General features: G+C 38.8%; 1 protein-coding gene across 6 annotated transcripts; it reads left to right on the forward strand.

Moving 5' to 3' along the window:
- The first annotated feature begins 1,167 nt into the window (after nt 1–1,167).
- Nucleotides 1,168–26,449, forward strand: LOC128238742 (uncharacterized). Of its 6 annotated transcripts, none has more exons than XM_052954954.1 (3): nt 1,168–1,261; nt 10,999–11,423; nt 24,219–26,449. In XM_052954954.1, exons 2-3 carry the CDS (start codon nt 11,344–11,346, stop codon nt 25,258–25,260), a joined length of 1,122 nt encoding a protein of 373 aa, XP_052810914.1. In that variant the 5' UTR covers nt 1,168–1,261; nt 10,999–11,343; the 3' UTR covers nt 25,261–26,449. The 6 variants fall into 6 exon arrangements, with proteins under 6 accessions (XP_052810914.1, XP_052810915.1, XP_052810916.1 ...); XM_052954955.1 differs by lacking the exon at nt 1,168–1,261 and adding an exon at nt 5,772–5,971; XM_052954956.1 differs by lacking the exons at nt 1,168–1,261; nt 10,999–11,423 and adding an exon at nt 15,108–15,206.

A 26,449-nucleotide genomic window follows, 5' to 3' on the forward strand; every position in this document is an offset into this window, starting at 1 on the left:
TCGAACTCAACTAAGATAATGTATCGGATCATCTCTGTTGTCTGTGAAAATGGCGAAAATGGTTTTAAAGACCAGAAGATGCGAGGTTCAATATTGAGCAAGTTTAATACATACATCCGTTGCAATATGTGTAAATGTAATAACAAGATTCTCAATAACAGATTTTCAAACTAAACGTATTTGTATTTTTTTCGGAAATTGGTATGTTTAGTGTATCAATATTTAAGACTTCCAAATCAACAATGTTGTGTGGCTTTAAAATGATTTCAGCTATTTTAAGAAATATATTTGCATTTTTGTATATATATATATATTTATATATATATATATATATATATATATATATATATATATATATATATATATATATATAAACCAGGAAATGAATTCAATCCACTACTTTCATTATATTGTTAAATACCTTTCTTATTTGAAAATATATCATCAAGAGACTACAGGACATTATTGATTCTGTAGTCTCGGACATTTTGACATAAATAGGCATTTATATTGTCGACAGACTTTTCCGAAAAAATGCAAATGCTTTTTTATCCAATCTCTGATAAAACCTGCTTTTGTAAGTTTTGGTTAACGCCTTATTACATCGATCGATGTATGTGTCACTCCTGAAAAGGTTGTTTCTCAATTCTAAATAAAACATGAACGTTTGACGTTTAATTTTTGGCCTTCCGCACCCACTAGTGCACGTGTATGCACGTGTTAAAGTGTATGCATAATGGGCCGAATATTTGAACTAATTGAAATGTTAACAACTTTGATAACTTTAAAAGTTGAAATATGTTTCGATGCGCTCATACATTTGAACAAAACAAGTACAGCTGAAACAGTTGTCTCAAATCTTATAAGAAGTACTGCAGATCGCATGTGTAAACATTCCACTTTCTGCAGAACAGTTAAGATATGAAAGTTAACAACAAAGATGTTAACATCGTAACCTTTAACACAGTTATAAACATTCGACCCATTGTATGGTATAAACGCACAAAGTTATGTGGAAACCACCCTTTAAAGCACAAACACAGCTCCATTTACATTGTCTGTCGTCGCAACATTTGATAATCGTCTGTCTGCGTGAAGCTTTCGCTTGTAATGTGTGGTTTGCATAACAGTTTAATGCACAATTGCATATGTCTAGTGTGAAATTGATAACGCTGTGAGGCCGATGCTGCACGTGAAGTTAAAATACATTTTGAAAATCCATTCACGGAACAGAATGGATTATACAGTGAACCATTATCAGGTAAACACCTTTTCAGTCATGTATTGTACTTGGGTTGTTTCGTTAGCTATAAAAGACGGATGTGTAACATAGTCAATCTTATTTCTTTATTTCTCTTGATGCAATTATTAAGTCAAGGCGCTTCTTAACAAGGACCATGTTTATTCTGCGGGTTTTAAATATGATGCAGAACATGGAGAGAAAATGCAGGCTTCGGAGCTAAATTAGCTAAATTAAAACACCACGAGCCATCGCTCGTCCGTTTTACTCATTCGACCAAGGATTATAACAAGGGGTCACATCAAGGTGATCATAAGAAGGGGCCATAACAAGGGGCCCATGACAAGGGGTCATAGCAAGGACCATAACAAGGGGTTCACAACAAGCGGGTCATGACAATGGTGTCACAACAAGGGTCATATGAAGGGGGTCATAACAACGGGCCATAACAAGGGGGGTCATGACAAGGGGGTCATAATAAGGATCATTACAAGGGGGTCACAACAAGGGGTCATGACGGGTCATAATAAGGGGGTCATGACAAGGGGTAAGAGCAAGGATCATTATTAGGGGGTCACAACAAGGAGGTATGACAAGGGGGTCATAACAACGTGTCATAACAAGGGGGTCATGACAAGGGGGTCACAACAACGGGTCATGACAAGGGGGTCATAACAAGGGGGTCGTGACAAGGTGGTCATAACAACGTGTCATAACAAGGGGGTCACAACAACGGGTCATGACAAGGGGGTCATAACAAGGGGGTCATGACAAGGGGTCCTAGTAAGGATCATAATAAGGGGGTCACAATAAGGGGGTCATAGCAAGGGTCGTAACGAGGGGGTCTCAACAAGAGTCGTAACACGACAGAGTAATGGCCGTTGCTTCACATATGAGTAGATTGAATTGTTATATATCTATGTTTAAGATTTTACATTAAGCCGACGACGACAACATAAGACCAAGGTCTCGATTTTTCTGCAAATGAAACGACAAGAACTGCCCGGGGTAGCTTAGTTACAAACACAATATGCCGTGATTTTCGTATGCATCAAAATCTGACTTGATATGCATACGGAATTTATTAATATAAACAGCATTAAGTTTATCCCCAAATCGAGTACCTGTCACCCGTGTCAGGAGGTGCATTATATAAGTCCTCGACCCTGTCATTGCAAGCTCTTATCAAAGATGGAATGTTTGTTTGCTTTAATTTTTCTATAATATCCCTTCGCTCAAAATATTTCATAACAGTATTATAACAATATCCATATCAAAAAATTCGCAATCTAAATTCATTTTCTTTCAAGCATCATTATAACCCTTCAAAGTGAGTCAATCAGAACATGTGGTGCTTTTGATGATAACGATACTATTGTTGAACTTATGAAAAGAATATTATATGAAACGTTAACATTGAAATAATAAAAGTTCGATACAGATCGAATGTCGATCAATGTGGAATTAACGAAAGGTTCGAAGGTACAAACGTCAAGTTTTGGGGGGTAAACTTTGATGAACAATTATTGGGTATGAGTAACATACCATACAAATACATAATGATTGTGTGGTGCTACTTCATTTGAAATGAAACTCTTACGCCGACCATCGTGGATTTAGATTGGGATGCTTTACTGTATACGTATGAGATTGAAGTGCATGTAAGTATTAAGTTAATGTCTAGCGTGGTATCACTGAGAAAAAATACTTTTGAAGCCATCGTAAATCAGATTATGGAAAGATTCTCAGGATTTGTAAAGATCTACAGAATACATCTATTTGATTATTTCATATTTAAATCATAATACGCTGGTTATGTTAGCATGTATTTGAATCATGTGTAAGTCATTTAAGTTGCAAAAAAATCATATAATTGTAATTGAATGGCGTAACAGTAACATAAGTTTGCAAATACCTACATATACAGTTCTTTTCTATGCGCTTCTTATGTTTGCAATGATCTAAAAATGTTATTCTTTGAATCATTTGTACGCTGCTTACCAATCAAAACATTCAGCAATCAAAGACATGTTTGCGATGGATGCAATGTAGAATTGTTAAAAGTTCAAAACAATATATATTCAATTATTAATAGTTCCTTGTCTGAGGCCTAAAACTAGTTTAAAGGCAGAACTCGCAACTTAAACGGGCGCTTGTAATATTTAAAGCTCAAACTGATAGAAATCACACACGCTGAAGTTTGAACATTTGACAAATAAGTCAAAAAGGCGAAAGAAAGGCAAAGAAAACAGTAAGACCGGGGCTTAGGGGGACCTTTTTATTTCCTTTGCGGCGCCTGATGTTCTAAAGCTTTTAAGGCCCCATTATTTATGGCATATGAACCTGGCGGTATACGAGTTGAGTGTTTGAACAATAGATAGGTCGTGTTAAAATGCTGACTGCAATAGTTTTATTGCTAGTTGGGTAACATAGATTACATTTTTAATAGAAGTTTTAGGTTTCTTTTCGAAATGTTTCAAATATATTAATGTGCTCTAAGTCTGTGGAGGAGTTAGCTACTCGAGCGAGTATTACTGTTAATGTAAGTCATTTTTTATTTATTTCAAATGAAGATACAAGATAATCGGTTAATATTTATAACATTAATTATTAGAATAAAAAAGCAAACATAATACCTCTTGTCTTACCACCCAGGGGACGGGAAACGATCTAATTACCATTCATTTATCAGCCGCTAAATATGAAATCGAATCCCGCGTTTCGATCGGTAATTAAATAGAATTGTACTAAATATGATCTAACCACAAAAACATCTTATCATAATGAGTGCGGGTAATTTATTAGATTTCTTGATAGAAAAACATACGCCTTAAAGGCAAACCTTAAATTAATATGATTTTTTATAACTTATATGGTATACATGTTTACTTCCTTCTTTGAACTACATTGGGAGTAAAATAGTTTCAAGTTTGAATGGCATTCGTGGATTTAATGTTGTGATGATGCTGGTTATTGATCATCGAGTATTGTTTATATTGTTCATTAATTAATTTTAGCATTAAAGCTGCCGTCTCACAGATTTACCATTTTTACAACTTTTTTTCTCTTGTAAAGAGCAATTTTTTGCGTGAATATCTGCAAACCAGTGATATAACATTGCAAAAGATCAGATCGCAGATTTTCATATTTCCGTTCGAAAATACGTGTTTTATGGCTTAAGAAAAATGCATAAAACATTTTTTTAACTTAAATATAAAAATCTGCGATCTAATTTTTTGTCAGCAGTCTTATAACTGGTTTCTATGGATTTTCATAAAAAAATGGCTCGTTCCAAGACAAAACAATAAAAAAATTGTCAAAACGTTTTATCTGTAGGAGTGCAGCTTTAGGTTTAGAAACTTACTCTTCAAGTATTTAAATAAAATTATTCAGTCATTTAAATAAGACTCGATATCTTTTTGTAGTTGTTTCATCGGCTTATTTCGAATAACTAACGAAAGGTAATGAAGATATATTAAAAATACATCTGCCGTATATGGCATTTAAGCGTACCTACAACCAACTTAACATACTCAAGATTGTTAAGTTCGGCCTAAGAGTTGAAATGTCAGTGTAGTCTTTTGATGCCTATCGTCGTGACAAACAATGGCGATGTGAGATGTCTGGTTTATCCCCATCCTTTGTTTATTATGAATCAACAATAATAAACTAATTACGAGCCTTCTTAAAGGAACACTAGTAAATATTGAGAATGATTAAGAAGGAACATTAAATGATGGGGCGCTAAACTGTTCAAACTTTGTACACATATTTCATTGTTCAAAAACGTTCATAAATATAGTTTGTTTGGAGGCAAAATATATCAAATGAATTCCACGTTTGGCACAGTGTGTGTGTGTGTGCGTGTGCGTGTGCGTGTGTGTGAAGGGGGGGGGGGGGGCATCCCTCAAATCGTCCAAGTTTATTTTATATTGTAATGTAGGGAAAATAAAGTAATACAATATGCCCAAAATGCACTTCGGACTGGAAATTGTTAACATTTATCCCCCCACCGAAAACATTTTAATGCAAAAAAAGTTTATGGTGGGTTATACAAAAGGTTATGCCCCTAAGTTAGGCCCCCTCTAAAGTCAAATTTGATCCGCCCCTGGTTGTGAACTGTTCTGTTCTTTTTAGCTCTTGCTGGTCTCATATAGCCTCGGTTCCGTGTCTGTGAGCATATATTAGTGCATGTAGTGCCGGTATCGCCACTATCTGCTTATGTTGATATTGTTGTTGTTGATGTTGTTGTTATTGTTATTTTGTCATATGTGTGATGTATGTCGATACATGTTGTCGGTAAAAACTTAATATGTCCCAAAGCACACAACCTGTCAACACTTTTAAACATATTGACTTTTTTGTATTTATTACGCGATATGTTCCTTTAAGAAAACTGGAGAACGATGTTAAAACAAGATCGATACTTCGGAATATTAATGATCGATTCTCATCTGTTGATTGCTTCATAAAACAAAATGATTTATTTGTATAGGGCTATCGTGTTTTGTATGGGATGTTTTAGTGGAAACGAATTATAGTAAACGATGGACGTGCGCTTATCGTTTCACTTTCAACGTCTGTGTGTGATTTCTGGTCGATATACCGGTCTTGTTAGGCACCGGTAATGTGATGATGTTCCGTGGTAATTAGGATTCTTAACGAACCGCTGGAATATTGTGCACCTTTTTTCATTCTATGCATCCGAGAAATTAATTAAGCGATTCGCAGGTAAATTATGGCGTTTTTTATATTCAATATTCGATCGTTTTAATCCTCTCTTCTTCAGCTTGTTTGGGGATATTTTTATTGAGTCTCGTTACTATTTTTTATAATTATACTGTTGCAACCAGTTGGCAAATGTCTTTGAAATTTGGCCTGAAGCTTCGTATTGATATTTTTCAATTAGTAGAAACACTAGTATCTGATTTGAAACAGAACCCAACAGGCCTTATAGCTTTATCATTTCGTATGTACCATCAGCTTGAGTTTTTTGGTCCATTACAAAGTCTGTTAAAATATGTACTTGGGATTCCTGTATATATACATACATTTTTTAACCCACACCGAGGCTCATTTCTTCTTTAAAACCGTTGCCTTTCATTGGTGGTGAAAGATGTTTAGTAGTATATGTATCCGCCTCTCACTCAGGAGGTTGTGGTTTGTACTCGGTCTGACGGGCTGGTATAGGTATCCGCCTCTCACTCAGGAGGGTGTGGGTTGTACTCGGTCTGACGGGGTGGTAAAGGTATCCGCCTCTCACTCAGGATGTTGTAGTTTCTGGGGTGGTATAGGTGTCCGCCTCTCACTCAGGAGGGTGTGGTTTCTACTCGGTCTGACGGGGTGGTAGGTGTCCGCCTCTCACTCAGGAGGTTGTGGTTTCTACTCGGTCTGACGGGATGGTATATGTGTCCGCCTCTCACTCAGGAGGGTGTGGTTTCTACTCCGTCTGATGGGGTGGAATAGGTGTCCGCCTTTCACTCAGGAGGTTCTGGTTTCTACTCGGTCTGACGGGGTGGTATAGGTGTCCGCCTCTTACTCAGGAGGGTGTGGTTTCTACTCGGTCCGGTGGGGTGGTATAGGTGTCCACCTCTCACTCAGGAGGGTGTGGTTTCTACTCAGTCCAAGGGGATGGAATAGGTGCCCGCCTCTCACTCAGGAGGTTGTGGGTTCTACTCCGTCTGACCGGCTGGTATAGGTATCAGCCTCTCACTCAGGAGGGTGTGGTTTCTACTCCGTCTGGTGGGGTGGTATAGATGTCTGCCTCTCACTCAGGAGGGTGTGGTTTCTTCGTCGTCTGGTGGGGTGGTATAGGTATCCGCCTCTCATTCAGGAGGGTATGGTTTCTACTCCGTCTGGTGGGGTGGTATAGGTGTCCGCCTCTCACTCATGAGGGTGTGGTTTCTACTCCGTCTAACGGGATGGTATAGGTGTCCGCCTCTCACCCAGGAGGGTGTGGTTTCTACTCCGTCTGACGGGATGGTATAGGTGTTCGCCTCTCACCCAGGAGGGTGTGGTTTCTACTCCGTTTAACGGGATGGTATAGGTGTCCGCCTCTCACCCAGGAGGGTGTGGTTTCTACTCCGTCTGACGGGATGGTATAGGAGTCCGCCTCTCACTCAGGAGGGTGTGGTTTCTACTCCGTCTGACGGGTTGGTATAGGTGTCCGCCTCTCACTCCGGAGGGTGTGGTTTCTACTCCGTCTGACGGGATGGTATAGGTGTCCGCCTCTCACTCAGGAGGGTGTGGTTTCTACTCCGTCTGACGGGTTGGTATAGGTGTCCGCCTCTCACTCAGGAGGGTGTGGTTTCTACTCCGTCTGACGGGATGGTATAGGTGTCCGCCTCTCACCCAGGAGGGTGTGGTTTCTACTCCGTCTGACGGGGTGGTATAGGTGTCCGCCTCTCACTCAGGAGGGTGTGGTTTCTACTCCGTCTGACGGGTTGGTATAGGTGTCCGCCTCTTACTCAGGAAGGTGTGGTTTCTACTCCATCTGACGGGATGGTATAGGTGTCCGCCTCTCACTCAGGAGGGTGTGGTTTCTACCCCGTATGACTGGATGGTATAGATGTCCGCCTCTCACTCAGGAGGGTATGGTTTCTACTCCGTCTGACGGGGTGGTAAAGGTGTCCGCTTCTCACTCAGGAGGATGTGGTTTCTACCCCGTCTGACGGGGTGGTATAGGTGTCCGCCTAACACTCAGGAGGGTGTGGTTTCTACTCCGTTTAACGGGGTGGTATAGGTGTCCGCCTCTCACTCAGGAGGGTGTTGTTTCTACTCCGTCTGACGGGGTGGTATAGGTGTCCGCCTCTCACTCAGGAGGGTGTGGTTTCTACTCCGTCTGGTGGGGTGGTATAGAGGTCCGCCTCTCACTCAGGAGGGTGTGGTTTCTACTCCGTCTGACGGGGTGGTATTGGTGTCCGCCTCTCACTCAGGAAGGTGTGGTTTCTACTCCGTTTAACGGGGTGGTATATGTGTCCGCCTCTCACTCAGGAGGGTGTGGTTTCTACTCCGTCTTACGGGGTGGTATAGATGTCCGCCTCTCACTCAGGAGGGTGTGGTTTCTACTCCGTCTGACGGGGTGGTATTGGTGTACGCCTCTCACTCAGGAGGGTGTGGTTTCTACTCCGTTTAACAGGATGGTATAGGTGTCCTCCTCTCACTCAGGAGGGTGTGGTTTCTACTCCGTTTAACGGGATGGTATATGTGTCCGCCTCTCACTCAGGAGGTTGTGGTTCCTACTCCGTCTGGTGGGATGGTATAGGTGTCCTGGTATAGGTGTCCGCCTCTCACTCAGGAGGGTGTGGGTCCTACTCCGTTTAACGGGGTGGTATATGTGTCCGCCTCTCACTCAGGAGGGTGTGGTTTCTACTCGGTCTGGTGGGGTGGTATAGGTGTTCGCCTCTCACTCAGGAGGGTGTGGTTTCTACTCCGTCTGACGGGGTGGTATAGTGTCCGCCTCTCACTCAGGAGGGTGTGGTTTCTACTCCGTCTGGTGAGGTGGTATTGGTGTCCGCCTCTCACTCAGGAGGGTGTGGTTTCTACTCCGTCTGGCGGGGTGGTATAGATGTCCGCCTCTCACTCAGGAGGGTGTGGTTTCTACTCCGTCTGGTGGGGTGGTATTGGTGTCTGCCTCTCACTCAGGAGGGTGTGGTTTCTACTCCGTCTGGTGTGGTGGTATTGGTGTCTGCCTCTTACTCAGGAGGGTGTGGTTTCTACTCCATCTGAAGGGGTGGTATAGGTGTCCGCCTCTCACTCAGGAGGTTGTGGGTTCTACTCCGTCTGGTGGGATGGTATATGTGTCCGCCTCTCACTCAGGAGGTGGTGGGTCCTACTCCGTCTGGTGGGATGGTATAGGTGTCCGCCTCTCACTCAGGAGGGTGTGGTTTCTACTCCGTCTGACGGGGTGGTATTGGTGTCCGCCTCTTACTCAGGAGGGTGTGGTTTCTACTCCGTTTAACGGGATGGTATAGGTGTCCTCCTCTCACTCAGGAGGGTGTGGTTTCTACTCCGTTTAACGGGATGGTATATGTATCCGCCTCTCACTCAGGAGGTTGTGGTTCCTACTCCGTCTGGTGGGATGGTATATGTGTCATGGTATAGGTGTCCGCCTCTCACTCAGGAGGGTGTGGGTCCTACTCCGTTTAACGGGGTGGTATATGTGTCCGCCTCTCACTCAGGAGGTTGTGGGTCCTACTCCGTCTGGTGGGATGGTATATGTGTCCGCCTTTCACTCAGGAGGTTGTGGGTCCTACTCCGTCTGGTGGGATGGTATAGGTGTCCGCCTCTCACTCAGGAGGGTGTGGTTTCTACTCCGTCTGGTGGGGTGGTATTGGTGTCTGCCTCTTACTCAGGAGGGTGTGGTTTCTACTCCATCTGACGGGGTGGTATAGGTGTTCGCCTCTCACTCAGGAGGTTGTGGGTCCTACTCCGTCTGGTGGGATGGTATTGGTGTTCGCCTCTTACTCAGGATGGTGTGGTTTCTACTCCATCTGACGGGGTGGTATAGGTGTCCGCCTCTCACTCAGGAGGGTGTGGTTTCTACTCCATCTGACGGGTTTGTATAGGTGTCCGCCTCTCACTCAGGAGGTTGTGGGTCCTACTCGTTCTGACAGGGTTGTATAGGTTTGCACCTCTCATTCAAGAGGTTAGCTTATGCTCAACAGGTATAAGTGTATTATTTCATTTGACATGCTTATACTTAATTTAAATACAAAGAAGTAGCTAATTGGGAAAACAACACAGCTTCAACCAAACTATAATAGAAAGCTTAGCTTATAAATAAGAAACTAAAGCTTGTTTGGGAAAGTGAGACTTGCAGGTGTTTCAAGTAGCCCTCTCTCTCTCTCTCTCTCTATCTCTCTCCCTCTCCCCCCCCCCCCCACCTCTCTCTCCCTCTCCCCCCCCCCCCCCACCTCTCTCTCTTTCTCTCTCTCTCTCTCTCTCTCTCTCTCTCTCTCTCTCTCTCTCTCTCTCTCTCTCTCTCTCTCTCTCTCTCTCTCTCTTCCCCCCTCTGTCCAATAATGTATCTACAGTTTGTTTCCTTGTATCCTAATATGTTGAGGTCATATCAGGGACCAGATTGCTCGTCTGACTAATGGTCTCTCTTGCTACAAAGCGTTTTTCAGTGTTTACCATTTTCATGCCGTTCTTGAATTAAACAAATTTATTGAAGAACTAGATACTTAAAGTCTGAAAAAACGAACATTTATAGCAAAAGGCAATTGTTTATTCAATAAATCTTTACCAGAAGTAAAATATTCGAAAGAGAGAACGATAACTTAAGTCGTTAAACACAAAAAGATAAGGGGAAGTGACATTTTGTTCCTTTTATGTTTTCCCTGTCATTAACTTTTATGGAGGCGAACCCATCAAACCTAGAACTGCATTCATGATCGCGGAGTTTTTTTATTGACGGTATTCTGTCTGCTGCTGCTAATAAGTTCCAGTCGAGAAGAGGGAGATTCGTTATCTGCCTTTCAAAAACACAATCACAATAATTGTGGACATCATTCGAACGAAACACATTTACTGATTAAGACATACTTAAAACGCATGTTTGAACTGCAAACGCCAATTGAGATTGAAATGTTTGATTGGATTCATACATGTTTTTGTATTAAAACTGCTCAATTTTTTCGTATGGTTGCAATAAGCTATAACGTTCTGGACGATAGTTTTAGAACGAGGAATGTCACATAGGTTTGGAATTGCTACACAAAAATAGAAAATAAATGACTTTCTTCATCTAATTACAGAAAAAGTGTTTTTGACGCCTGTCCATTCTTCCGGTCCGGGAGTTCGCGACAGATTTGACGTCCAACTGGATTGACATCACGGATACCAGAAAAATAACGTTTTGACATTCTACCATTGCACGTGTCAATGAGTCTTTGTTCAGCTCGTTACAACTGACTATCTAGCAGACGGAGCCGTCAATGCGAACGCCTCCCCGACTTGCAGTCGCCGGAGTCTCAGTTGGAAACAAGCATTTGTGCAACTCTGATATCACTCTCAACCGGAAGCCAGTGTCTGCGCAACTCTGATTGTCGTCTACTAGTCTCATCCAAGCATCAGTGCAACCCTTCTTCACTTCCGGCGTGATGGACGTATGTCTGGTAGGGCGGTGCCACTCCTCCGGGCCACGCCCCTTCCCCAACCGAGAACACACCATGCAGATAAGGTGAGAGCTATTATACTTATGAAAACAGTTCAACAATGTGCTCTATTTGACTGAACGGTTCAAAAATCACAATTTTCACAATTGCAAGATATGAACAAAAATGTTTATCGTGAATATTGTGCACGGCATCGCGTATACACCTTACCGTCTATTTAACTTGCTATTCTCAATATGTTGATTGTCGTTGACAGTGCGAGAAGATAATTAATTATGTTTTATAAAAGTGTTAACCATAGTTTATCTTTCGTGCATCATATGACTTTATTATTTTTGCTACTACAACCATAGATGGCAGCAACATGATGAAAGCTATTGTTGGTATCATTGCATATCTAGCTCCAATATCACAAAAAACTCAAATCTCAATCTCAGTTTCAACTCATTTTATTAAATTACAGCATCATATCATTCAAAATTGTAAATGTTTTACCCTTTTTTAAAATAAAATACACTAAAATATTATGTTGATTAAAATATTTGGTCATTTTTTTATAGAATAATAATTTGAGAGGAAAATATTGTACTTGCGTCCAGTTAATTATTTTTTAGTTTTACTCAAGTACCTTTTGTATTTAGAATAATAGGCGATGATGTTAATCAACATTATGCACAAGAGGATGTGCTTTTAAAAATAGTAACACATTAGTAATTTCAAATAATGTCATACTGTCATGTGGAAAAATGTTGAGAATGAGATTGAGGTTTCACTTGAGTATTTTCCTGATATGGGGGCCTGGGGCCATCTTAATAACGTGGGTACGAACACGTTCCGTAAGATCAAGATTTTTTGTTTGTGTTGCAAATAAATATTAAGGCAGTATTGCAAATACAGTCAAATCCCGTTGGGTCGAACTACCAGGGACCGGCGAAAATACCGCGAGCCTCGTGAAATTCGAGCAAAGCGGGAATGCTTACATTCAGTAGAAATAAATGGAGTAGATCGAGCCAAGCGAGTTCGAGCCAATGGGGTTCGACTCTAATCTTGAACGTTTGCTTGGAATATCAAATAAACTATTTTTGAACTGTAAAAGAAACAACTATTACTGTCGAAATAGATGGTGTTACTAAACAGATATATTGGTTTGAGAAAGCGACTGTATGATAAGATCGTTGAAAAGATTGCAGCATAAGTACATACATGCATATTTTTTTAAGAAAGTCCCAATCTCTGACTGCCGCATATGAGTACAAGACAAAAACTATATTAAAGAAGAGTGATTGAACAAACATCCACTCGTGAAATAAATTACATTTGAAGTGTCAAAATATAGGTGTTTGAAGAGAGTATGATTATTTACGTACACAGCACTATATCGCCTTATTAAGTGTGTGCACTAAACAATTCGAATCAAGTGCTAAATAAAATCTTACTGTATTAGATACTCTGGATGGAAATGATATATGGTATTGATGGCACAAATATAAATAATGCACTGTCAACGTAGAAACAATCCTGCAAGTCATGAGCTTACAGTGGACCCTGAATAAATACATAAATGAAATATTGAAGAAAAAAAACACGTCAAATATGCTAAGTTCAGCACGCGATACCTCGATATGTTTTAGTTAAAGAATGATAATTTGCTGATTTACGTACAATGCCTTCAACAACTTCTGGTTGAATCGATTCAGTTAAATCTGTTCTGTCATAAAATACCCGAGTATTGGGTGATTATCTTCGTTTTCCATCTGCATGACGGTATTTATTGCCATTTTAATATTTTCCGTACATTATTTTTAAAAAAATACTCATCGTGGTGATAGATATGTTGCCTTTGTCCAGACATGTGCACGTTATACTTTACTATTACTTGCACTACTTTCTGTTACTTTAATCCCACGGAATCAGAAAAGTATAGCGCCATGAGATCGAAGATCGAACCCTGGACACTTTGCGTGCAAAGCAGTCTGTATACCAACGGATCTAATCGGCCCGGATAACTCACATTCTGACCTGTGTGAGCAAGGACTGCGACTCCAAAATTACTCAGTTTAAAAATCATGGTGACCATTGACCTAACTCACCTTAATTCTAGCTTCACACTAATGATAACTGTTTATCTTTGAAATACTATGTCTTAACCATACCAAATATCCAACGGCATTTCATTGTGTCTAAATATTTGATTACAAGATAGGAACTAGTTAATTTTAGGTGTTCGTGTATGAGTCAAACATGGTCATATTGACAGTGTGTATCATGTCTTGAATGGAAGTCTCAATATAAACATCGTAAGAATGTCCGTTTTGTTAAAGATATCGCCTAAAAAGTTCATCGCTTCATCAAAGAAACATGAAATTCGAATGTCGTGATTTATTCTCAGAAGGTAATGATGATGATGATGATGATGATGATGATGATGATGATGATGATGATGGTGGTGGTGGTGGTGATGATGATGATGATGGTGGTGGTGGTGGTGGTGGTGGTGGTGGTGTTGTTGATGATGATGATGATGATGATGATGCCAACATACGGCGTTACAGTGCAATAATAATAATAATAATAACACATTCCAAGTGCAACTGAAGTACAATCCGTTTGCTTATCATGTCCCGTGAAGTTAATGTTGGGAAAAGGGACGCTTACCATATCATACACAATGCGTTTCCGATTTACCACACGATTATTTATTTAAGTAAAACCATGATATGTCAATAGTTTATATTCTCTTGATCGTGAAGAGAAACTAGACAGCTCGTATACCCAAAGGAACGTGTACAATATAGAAGTGCAATAAACTAATTTAAATTCGTAATTGGTAGTCTATCTACATTGTTTATATTTGTATGTATTACCAACAAAACAAACCCGTACACCCAAGCGTACGTCAAAAACAATTCATCTTAATAAAATTTTCATAAGGCAATTTTGACACTATTGTTTGTCATGATATTATACGACCAACTGAAAACAACACAGCGGAACTCCCATACAACATTTATGAGACCGTTGTGTTTTCCCGCTTTACCGGAACGGACGGGACGGCGCTGGCAGCGGCCGGCGTAATTAATTGTTTCGGATATTGATATCTGAGTCTGGGCCACGACTAGAAAAGAATGACTTTCACGAGTTGGTTTTCTGTAAGGAATAAAAATGAACCGTATTAATTTCTGTTAATGTTTTTATAATGAATAACATGGCGATGAACATGGTAGAACATCTTTAAATTACCACTCGCTACCCAGCATGAACACATACTCGTGTACTGCCAAGTAAGAGCTAAACAGAGAGTCATTGCCCTTTATGATACAAAATGAAGCCAAGCACACATCAACACTTGGAGTGATTTAGTATCACCATACCCCTAAACCAGCAGACGAATGCACTTTTATTCGGGATTAAGTAAACATCTCCATAAAACTGGTAAAGTCTTTGGTTTGAATAAAGATGGCCAAAATATTTATGGGTTGGTCAAAATGTATCCCAAAATTAATATTAACCAATCAATTCATTTAAATGAACAAACTAGCCTAAAATAACCTGTGGACAACATTTCCAACTTTTATACAATTGGCTGCTCGATGTGTTATGGACATTTTCCCTGTTCGCGTCAGGCCCATGTTGACAGCCAGTCAACGCCCTGCATGTTTGATTCCATTATTACCATGCTTACTACGCAGCCTGCTGATATGTCCGCTAATCACTACCGTGCATGTCGCGCGCAACAATTGAGGTATTAACAAGTAGTTCCTTTTATCATTTCATGTAATCATTTATTGCGATGGAATTATATACGTTGTGAGGTAGTTGATGGTCGACAGTTATAGGATACATAAGCGGTTTGTTTAAATTTATTTGGGTTTTCTTCTTCTTCTTGATCTTCGTCATTATTTTCGTAATTATTTAAGCTCATTGTTTGTAGCATACCCTTTCATATTATCATCCAAAGATAACTTTTCATTTACTACTCCATTTTAATTAAAACAAAGGGCAGTCTATGCCGCTTAAAGAGCCCCACCTTTGTTTGATTATCGGAGTTTTAAAAGGTGATTAGTTTCATCAAACACTTCAACAAACCTGTTTCCAAAATAATGTTTTGACAGTGCTCCGTCAGACGGCCGTATTGTGAAAAGTTTTGTCGAAGTGTTTTAGGAAACTAAACTCTCAATCAAACTCTGGTAAAATACCGATGGCGGGGATCTGTAAGAGGCGTAGACTGCGCTATGGTTTATTTAAAATGGTGAAGAAATAATGAAGTTATCTTTGTTTTAAGTCTTCATTCAAAGCAAAATGTTGCCTTCTGACGTAGCCTGTATGAGGCAATTCGTCACGTGGTATAACTCACTGAGAAAGATGTTACCCCCATTGTCGTCTCACGTCCTATTCATTATAATTTCTTATCAAAGTTTGTCTTTGACATGTGATCCACTTTGTGATTATTGTAAAATTACTGTATTGATCTAAGATAATCTCAAAATTTGGATTTTTAAACTATTCACCTAAATTCAAAGATATCTTATATCCCGCTCAAACAGAATGTACAAACACACTCAGAGTACTAGATTGCTGAGACATTGACCATAAGCTCATCATAATGTCAAAACTTGAAGTGATTTGTTTTTAAAGATAAATCTACCGAATGTGGTACTGGAGTTTTAATTCAACGCGAATATTTTGTTGCCGTTGATTGTGTTGATGGTGTCTTTAATGACGATTGTAGTATTAATCTGGTGGTGGTGGTGGTGGTGGTGGTGGTGATGATGATGATGATGATGATGATGATGATGATGATGAAGTAAAATGTATGTAAACACTGTAATGATGTTGTTTATTGTTTTACTCCTTAACCTCTTAATTTCCTACCTTGGTAATGAACAACGAAAACAATATGACTAACAGAAACACTACGTGGGCGGCGAGTAACGCCAAACAAAATATTCATTAAGTGTGGCCTTGTCATGGAGATCTATATATGGCCATTTTCGTTTATAATTTTTATTCTACATAAGACAGTTAATGTAATCTATTACGGGCTTAATAAGCGACAATATGACAATGGTAATACTAAAAGCTAAAACTCCTTCTGTCGTTTAAAATGCATTTATATTTGCATAATGTTCTATTCAGCTATCTATCTGTATTAATAAATCCATCGAAAATCGAATGTAACCCGGTTATTATTGAACATTTCAATACATTTACAAGCTTTTACGATTCATTATCTAGCTTCTTCAAGTGACCCTAATGTCTTTTTCGTTTTAATGATTGCATTAAGTAGGTAAGTCTGTGGCAATTTACAGATGCAGAGAGCGAATCCATGATAAAGAAGTTATAGGAATGAAATGTTTAATTACATATGTAAATCGTCATAAATCTAAAGGCTAATAGACTCGGAGCTCGTAGAGACATATTAATATTGGTTCTCAAGCTCTTAACAATGCCACCTAATGTGTTTCCTTAATACTCATTTAGATGTATTTTATCAGTGATAAATTCAAATGCACTGAACACATGATCTAAATTCGACCAAACGAAAAAGACAAATATACACGAAAACTACAAAGAGGGGAAATCGCTTTCAATTTCATCGTGTTCCTTTGTTCTGCATGTCTCAAAAGATATGTTTGTTAGAGTTGTGTTAATAGTTGAAATTTGAAAATTCAATCACGGTGGTATATTTGATGATTCGTGTCCTTTCTATGGCTATTCTTGAAATCGGATTCAAAGTAACGCTTAAGGTATGTTGGACCAAGAAATACATTTATCAGAAGTAAGTGACCATATTAATAAAATAAATAAAAAGAAGTGTTAAATATGATTTAAAAAGTGGCATGTGTATTGAAGTATATTTCCATACCAAATTATCGTTAGTTCCACAATTGTGAACTATATGAACAAATTCCCAGGGATTGGAAAACACAAAAGTGATTAACTCAAAATACACATAATTATTCTATACGTTCAACGTCTTAATACGGGGCGGGCGTGAAAAGTCATTCCATTATAGATCGGGTAGGTCATTAAAAATGTATATATGCATATATCCTGCTGGCTTCTGTTGACAAAGTCTCTTCCAATCATAGGCTTATAACCTCAAGAGAAGAAATATTTGTTTGTTTTAACAGAGTGTAATCAATATTCGATCAAACTTTGGATATCTATCTATCAACAATGTCTGATATCTATCTATACGAGCGACATTAGCCCTAAATTAAATGATAATGTTCCATTTTCTTATTAGCATAGTTTTCTTAATGGAGCAGAGGGCATTTAAGGTATCGGACTCGGTATGGACAATCAAGCCATTATCAACGGATAGCTAGAGTTACTAAGATAGGAATTATTGGATTAATATTCATGTTAAGTAAGTACCCGTTAGAACGCTTTACAAAGTCTTAAAAATGTGTAAATAAACAAAAATAATATAGTAATAAAAGAAAAAAAAATATTCAAAGGTGTGCAATTGACGGAATTGATGTTTCGGGGGTATAATTTTATTTGGCCATAAAGGTAACAATTGATCCTTTTAATTTTGTGCTCGGAAACTTTGGTTGTCTTTGTTACTAATGGACGCATTTTTTATAATACACAGATAGTAGATATAACTTTTCTCATTGCTTATTGGTGGCTTTCCGTCATCATCATCATCATCATCATCATGTGTATATGATCTTTTGACGTTTCAAACATTATGTATGTATTATCTAAATAAGTTCAAGACAAATAATGCCTTTATTTTCAGGAAATAAGACCCAATGATATGATGTCTTTGCCAAGTAGTATGTGTGATTGTCTAGGGATGTTGTGGAGCATTTTTCGGCGTAAAATAAGCATTTTCATTCTAAAATACGTCGAATTTCACTTGACCATGGTGTTTTATTCTATTGGAGTTCAGTGTTTAATTGCAGAACTCAATTGTTTTAAAATAAATAAAAACAAAACACTTTAAACACACGATCTTACTGACTACTTACTCCGGATGATTGTTAGGGCAATGGAAGGTGCATTGAAAGCACTGATAGGAGAGCGTCTTGAAGGGTATAAAACTCCTAAATGAAAACTTCAATGAAATTGACTTCTAGCTAACTAACATTGGTGTTATGGTCGAACACTCAGTACTTAATTATCTCACACATCTGATCCACGTGCCAATCATACTTGGCACAAACATTTTGTTTATTTGTTCCACCTCATAACAAAATCTGCATTAACTGGTATCAAAGATCTGCATGCCAGTAATCTAACGTTCCTTCCTACTGGAATACTCTGGACCTCTCCCATCCTGGGTCATTTATAATAAGATGTTTTACGAACCCGGGATATCTTCGAAACGCCAATGTAATTACTATACGGTAAACATTTGTATTTACAATCCATTGGCACGACAGTATTTGTCAAACCTCTGACCTGAGCCCAAACCTGGAATTGATCAACATTGAACCCTTCAACTGTTTTGTAGAAATACAATACTTAATTACGCTCGTGTCGTGAGACAATAAGGCGAGGATAGGATTACCAGAGTTCCTCTTGTCTGACTTATCTTCATGACAATGGGTGTCAATGTAAAGAAGTGGCAAACAATTGAAATGATCATTTAATGCGCATTGTTACGCTTCGTCCTTTAATACATACATAATACGATATGACTTAGGAAGAAGTAGTGTGAAACCTATACCGAATTGTAGCAAGTTTCGTTAGTTGAAGGGTTTTCTAGTGCGTATTTGGGAACTAACTTTCAACTTGCAACTCGTTGTTAAGAAGTGGTTAAGGTCCGTTGGAAGTAAGAGACAAAACAAATATTAAAAGGATTTCAAAAGCGTTAACTGTGTTTATACAAGCCAACATAATTTATATATCATGGAAATAATATTTATGATGGAATATTACGATACATAAAAGGTATATAAATACAATTTGGCATCATTCATCTTATAACGTACGCCAGCAGTGTTTACACTTTATTACCATCAATATCATCTTATAACGTACGCCAGCAGTGTTTACACTTTATTACCATCAATATCATCTTATAACGTACGCCAGCAGTGTTTACACTTTATTACCATCAATATCATCTTATAACGTACGCCAGCAGTGTTTACACTTTATTACCATCAATGAAATCGTCAGAACTTTTTGTCATTTTAGTTCTTTAGTTTTCTTGAGAGTCAGGAGACAGTTAAGTGTTCATATGACTAGAAAGACACACATGGAAGTATGTATGCGTAAATTAAATGGATGCGAGGTAGCTGGCAGACAGGGAAGTATGTATGCGTAATCTAAATGGATGCGAGGTAGTTGGCAGACATGGAATTATGTATGCGTAAATTAAATGAATGCGAGGTAGCTGGCAGACATGGAATTATGTAAGCGTAAATTAAATGAATGCGAGGTAGCTGGCAGACAGGGAAGTATGAATGCGTATTTTAAATAGATGCGAGGTAGCTGGCAGCCAGGGAAGTATGTATGCGTAAATTAATTGAATGCGAGGTAGCTGGCAGACATGGAATTATGTATGCGTAAATTAAATGAATGCGAGGTAGCTGGCAGACAGGGAAGTATGTATGCGTAAATAAAATGGATGCGAGGTAGCTGGCAGCCAGGGAAGTATGTATGCGTAAATTGAATGGATGCGAGGTAGCTGGCAGACAGGGAAGTATGTATGCGTAAAAAAATGGATGCGAGGTAGCTGGCAGACAGGGAAGTATGCATGCGTAATCTAAATGGATGCGAGGTAGTTGGCAGACATGGAATTATGTATGCGTAAATTAAATGAATGCGAGGTAGCTGGCAGACATGGAATTATGTAAGCGTAAATTAAATGAATGCGAGGTAGCTGGCAGACAGGGAAGTATGAATGCGTATTTTAAATAGATGCGAGGTAGCTGGCAGCCAGGGAAGTATGTATGCGTAAATTAATTGAATGCGAGGTAGCTGGCAGACATGGAATTATGTATGCGTAAATTAAATGAATGCGAGGCAGCTGGCAGCCAGGGAAGTATGTATGCGTAAATTAAATGGATGCGAGGTAGCTGGCAGATAGGGAAGTATGTATGCGTAAATTGAATGGATGCGAGGTAGCTGGCAGACAGGGAAGTATGTATGCGTATTTTAAATAGATGCGAGGTAGCTGGCAGCCAGGGAAGTATGTATGCGTAAATTAAATGGATGCGAGGTAGCTGGCAGACATGGAATTATGTATGCGTAAATTAAATGAATGCGAGGCAGCTGGCAGCCAGGGAAGTATGTATGCGTAAATAAAATGGATGCGAGGTAGCTGGCAGATAGGGAAGTATGTATGCGTAAATTAAATGGATGCGAGGTAGCTGGCAGACATGGAATTATGTATGCGTAAATTAAATGAATGCGAGGCAGCTGGCAGCCAGGGAAGTATGTATGCGTAAATAAAATGGATGCGAGGTAGCTGGCAGATAGGGAAGTATGTATGCGTAAATAAAATGGATGCGAGGTAGCTGGCAGACAGGGAAGTATGTATGCGTAAATTAAATGAATGCGAGGTAGCTGGCAGACAGGGAAGTATGTATGCGTAAATAAAATGAATGCGAGGTAGCTGGCAGCCAGGGAAGTATGTATGCGTAAATAAAATGAATGCGAGGTAGCTGGCAGATAGGGAAGTATGTATGCGTAAATAAAATGAATGCGAGGTAGCTGGCAGATAGGGAAGTATGTATGCGTAAATAAAATGAATGCGAGGTAGCTGGCAGACAGGGAAGTATGTATGCGTAAATAAAATGGATGCGAGGTAGCTGGCAGCCAGGGAAGTATGTTTGCGTAAATAAAATGGATGCGAGGTAGCTGGCAGATAGGGAAGTATGTATGCGTAAATTGAATGGATGCGAGGTAGTTGGCAGACAGGGAAGTATGTATGCGTAAAAAAAATGGATGCGAGGTAGCTGGCAGATAGGGAAGTATGTATGCGTAAATTGAATGAATGCGAGGTAGCTGGCAGACAGGGAAGTATGTATGCGTAAAAAAATGGATGCGAGGTAGCTGGCAGACAGGGAAGTATGTATGCGTAAATTAAATGAATGCGAGGTAGCTGGCAGACAGGGAAGTATGTATGCGTAAATTAAATGGATGCGAGGTAGCTGGCAGCCAGGGAAGTATGTATGCGTAAATTGAATGGATGCGAGGTAGCTGGCCGACAGGGAAGTATGTATGTCTAAATTAAATGAATGCGAGGCAGCTGGCAGCCAGGGAAGTATGTATGCGTATTCTAAATAAATGCGAGGTAACTGTCAGGCAGGGAAGTAAGAATGAGTTAAATGGATGCGAGGTAGCTGGCAGACAGGGAAGTAAGAATGAGTTAAATGGATCTGAAGTAGCTGGCAGACAGGGAAGTAAGAATGAGTTAAATGGATGCGAGGTAGCTGGCAGACAGGGAAGTAAGATTGAGTTAAATGGATGCGAGGTAGGTGAAATGGACGAAAGAGAACGAAAACATTAATTACAAAAGTTTCTGTCGGATGAGGGTGAAGGGTGTGATTTAGAGAGAACACAGGGGTATGAAAAGAGAGCAGGGGGGGGGTGAGTGAACATACAGGGGAAGTAGGTTAACGATGTTGTACAACAGCTACCATACCATGTCCGGTCATATGTACTCATGTTTATGATATTTGACGGAAAGTTTGAAAGATACAGCTCGTACCATGCCCGACCACACACGAGTGGTGGCTATAAGGGCTGGTTACTGTTAATTTTACCCAGAAATAAAGATACCCTGGGATGCTAGTGTTCCTCTTTTATATTCACATGGTATTTTACAGAGTAATGACCGACTCTCGTGTTTTATGTTTTAGAGTTATATATTTATATTTCTCAACTTTTGCTGAAGTTCACCTAGGGCTTCTGCTAACATGCCTTCCTAAGGGTACATAGTTTTGTAAAACTAGCAATACTGATACAACGCTAATAAGTCAATTTCAACTGAAATCGTTACAGAATATTTAAAGAAACTAACACAAATTACTTTAATATTTGAAAGTGCGACGTAACTTAAGGGGTATGACACTGCAATGGATATGTTTGACTACTTGTTTGACTACTTGTTTGACTACTTGTTTGACTACTTGTTTGACTACATGTTTGACTACTTGTTTGACTACTTGTTTGACTACTTGTTTGACTACTTGTTTGACTACTTGTTTGACTACTTGTTTGACTACTTGTTTAGCTACTTGTTTGACAACTTGTTTGACTACTTGTTTGACTACTTGTTTGACTACTTGTTTGACTACTTGTTTGACTACTTGTTTAGCTACTTGTTTGACTACTTGTTTGACTACTTGTTTGACTACTTGTTTACTTGTTTGACTACTTGTTTGACTACTTGTTTGACTACTTGTTTGACTACTTGTTTGACTACTTGTTTGACTACTTGTTTGACTACTTGTTTGACTGCTTGTTTAGCTACTTCAGCTCTCTTGTTGATACGTAGCACAGCTTTCAGTGTAAGACGTATTTTACTTGATACTATTTTTTACAAAATATCATATTGTCTTAAATATATTGTCTTATTATATTTAATAACGTATGAACTAGAAGTCATAATTTCCTATATTATATAGCTATATTCTATTAAAAAGAAAAATAATATCAAGTGATTTTTAGCCAACTATGAATAGTAAATGGGATAAGACACGAGTGTAAATGTATGTATAACCAAGGTACTCAGTATGCATGCAGAAAGGCGTGTCTCTTTAAAGTAACACCATGCTCTCGGCAATCTTATATTCAAGGGGATTTCAAATTAATTTATTTATCCATATGAAGCAACCAAATTCAACTTCTTCCCCTTTAGGAATATGTTATTCATACACATAATGGTACATACTTTAATAAAATAAAGCACGAAATCCATTGGGAATGATACTGTGAATATTTTAAAGTACTTTTTTCTTTTAATTATTATGTTTATTAAAAAAACATTCACATGAACAATATTGATCCAAGCTGGATATTTTCAGGGAAAACATATCGAGTTATTGAGTTTAAGTTTTTAAAAAAAATGGCTGAAATCGTTCTCTGTTTCGGCATTATTTCATTTCTCTGCATGTTTGCTAGATTGTAAAACACACTTTATGTATGGGTATAGACTGGCATTGTACACATTTAAAAAAAATAACTGTTTCACATCAAACAGTAATTAAAGCGAAAACTATCCACTAAATGAAATTTGACCAACTTATTATTTTGTCATAACATTATGGCCTTTAGAATTGGTTCAAGATTAAGGTAATCTTCAATGTCTCGTAATAACAATCCATTGGTACGAATTTTCAAAACAATGAATCTTAAAATTATTTTTGAAATCTAAGAAGATTTCTTATAATCTCTATGATGAATAATCACGCGGGGTGGTTCGTTTCATCTTCAAACTATTGTATCAAATTCTAAAGCCACGTCTTAATCTTAAATCTTCGTTAAAAGCAATAAATTGAAAAACGTATCTAAATGTGATATATAAAAATCTTAGAGATTAAAGATCAGATACATTTTCATTGATAAACTGCACTATGCACTTTATTAATTTTGTCATAAAAATGGTTAATTCATAGACATAGATGAGTTTATTAAAAACAGACCATCAGTTTTATACTTATTAAGGAAAATGAAGGTTATATTATAGAACATCCAATATTGGTGTGAAAAGAGAGAGACAAAAAATATTGAAATTGTCTACAATGCGCTATAAGCTGTAGTGAACTATATGTTGCAAAACAATGTCTGTGTAAAATCATGCCAGATATGTTCGTACGTTTTTGTTACAACACGCTGGGCAATGAATTTTCACTTCACTTAATTAATAACTCTGCATTTTGTCGTTACAGTTACTCCCCTTTAATCACCCGGCGCCCGGCGACCTCGTTCGTCAGCCGCCAAGCGTTCTCGCCGGCTCCAAGGATCCACTCCGCCCAGTCCCGCGTCGCCATGACAGCGACCCCAAGGACGCAGGTCAGTATGGCTGGCTTCTACGATTGGTCAACCGAGGAATTCGAAGATTCGACCATGCCTACCTTCTATCAGAAGATCGCGGTGAATCATAAAGGCAAGATGAATAAAGCAAACAAGGCTTGGTGCGCGGACGGCATTCATCTAAATCCGGGAAGAATGTTCATACGCGATAAAGCGAATTTGACAAAAGGGGAACGAGAAATCATAGCAGGAATTTGTAAAAATCGAGGTGATACGAAAACTAACTTTGTTGCGCATGTGAAAAGTCACAAGGACGCTTGGTTGGTGGGGAGACAGGCTCAACGCGGGAAGCCTGGGCACAACAGTGACAGTGATAAGTGTTCTATTAAAATTCCCGAAAACCTGTTCAGTCGAATAGAACCACCGGCTGTTCATAGTGACCGTTCATATTTCTGTGATAAATGCAAGGAAGATTGTACATTAACCGATCACTGCCGTAGACACAAGTATGATGTCAAAAATGACGTCATTGGAAGGAAAGCGCCTCCCACGTCACCGGAACTTTCTCCGGCAACTGAACGGAGAATACCGAAAAATCCGAAAACTAACGAAGGCGCGGTGTTCGTGGAGTCCGGAAAGACATTTTATGATGTGAACGAAGGTGCGAAGAAGAAAAAGGTTTATGTTGATGTGTTTTTACCGAAATTCCCTACGCAAGGGTTGCAAGAAGAGGCGACAAGTCTAACGTTGCCGGACAATGATAGAGAAAGCGCGAGATCATCTAAGATAAATAGTAATTCACAACCCAAATTGTTCAAAATCTCCGAACGATCCCCAGAGCACACGGACGAGGGATATTCTAGTCAGGAGCGGTCACCCAGCAACACAAAACAGATGCCGTACAGGGCACTCTTGTCTCGCTCGTCCGGGAAACCAGAATCTGGCTGTGATGAGTGAAGATTTGCGCTAAACGATGACTGATTTACATTTAGAGTGTGGTGTGATTAAATGCGAGATCTTCACATCACACATTTGCCTGTTCAGTTGTGAAATATCCTTAGATTTGGGTTATGAATCAACAGCGGGGTCCGTCCGTCCGTCCGTCCGTCCGTCGTGTCTTGCACGGTGTTAATAAGCCGTCCAAAAATCTTATTAAAAGAGCGTTAACATAATAGGGTTATCAGTTCTGCGCTTTGATCCACGAGAGTCGAATACGACATAACGGATCAAAGCGCATGACTAATAACCCTTATATCATTTACATAACTTAAAAGACACATTTCATTATAAATGTCGTTTGAATGACGCACTGTTTTGTTTCATGGCGTCATTTTAACATCGCGCAATGATACTTCTGAAATTGGATATGGACAGTATCGATGTATTTTGCGATATGTTATTCGTGTGGATTTATGATTGGTATTAAGATATACATATAAAAATAAAGATAAAGCCGATGTAAGTCCGTTGATCCAGTGTCATGGGCACATTTAAGAACTGGTGATTAAATCAGAACTTGCCTTCATTATTTATAATCGGAGAAACGTGCCGAGTATGTTCAGCTCACTTGCACGAGAAAACAAAATGTTAAATATTTATACAATTTTTTATTGATGTTTCAAAATAAAAAAATACATCATCAAAATATATATTTATAATTTTTGATGTTTTTTTTTGTATTGTTTGACTTTTAAAAAAAACTTATTATGCGTTTTTTATCTCTGGAAACAATGGTTCAACTACATATTTTTGCTGGCTGGTTTCATGATGGTGCACTTAATGAAAACCCTTTAATGCCATTTTATAATTTAAGACGGGTTAGTACCTTGTGGTGCTTGACTAAATCATGTGTAAAATAAAGTATCGTCCGTTGGATGACTTAAAATAGTATGTTCCAGCAAATGGTTCAGTGTACATGTACTAGTATTTCAGGTCATTGCACATAGTGTTCGTGATGTTACGGTTGTGATTTTAATGACGGACAGATCTGTTCAATGATTCTGACCATAATGCATCACTTTCGCTCTACTATACATGTATTCAGTCAATCACTCATTTATTTATTTATTTATTCATTTATTGTTTCATAATTCAACAATTTGTGAAGATCATTCCGGTTTTATTTACGTAATAAAATGCTTCTTAA

Source organism: Mya arenaria, chromosome 6, assembly GCF_026914265.1.
Source record: "Mya arenaria isolate MELC-2E11 chromosome 6, ASM2691426v1".
Classification (NCBI taxonomy): Eukaryota; Metazoa; Mollusca; class Bivalvia; order Myida; family Myidae; genus Mya; species Mya arenaria.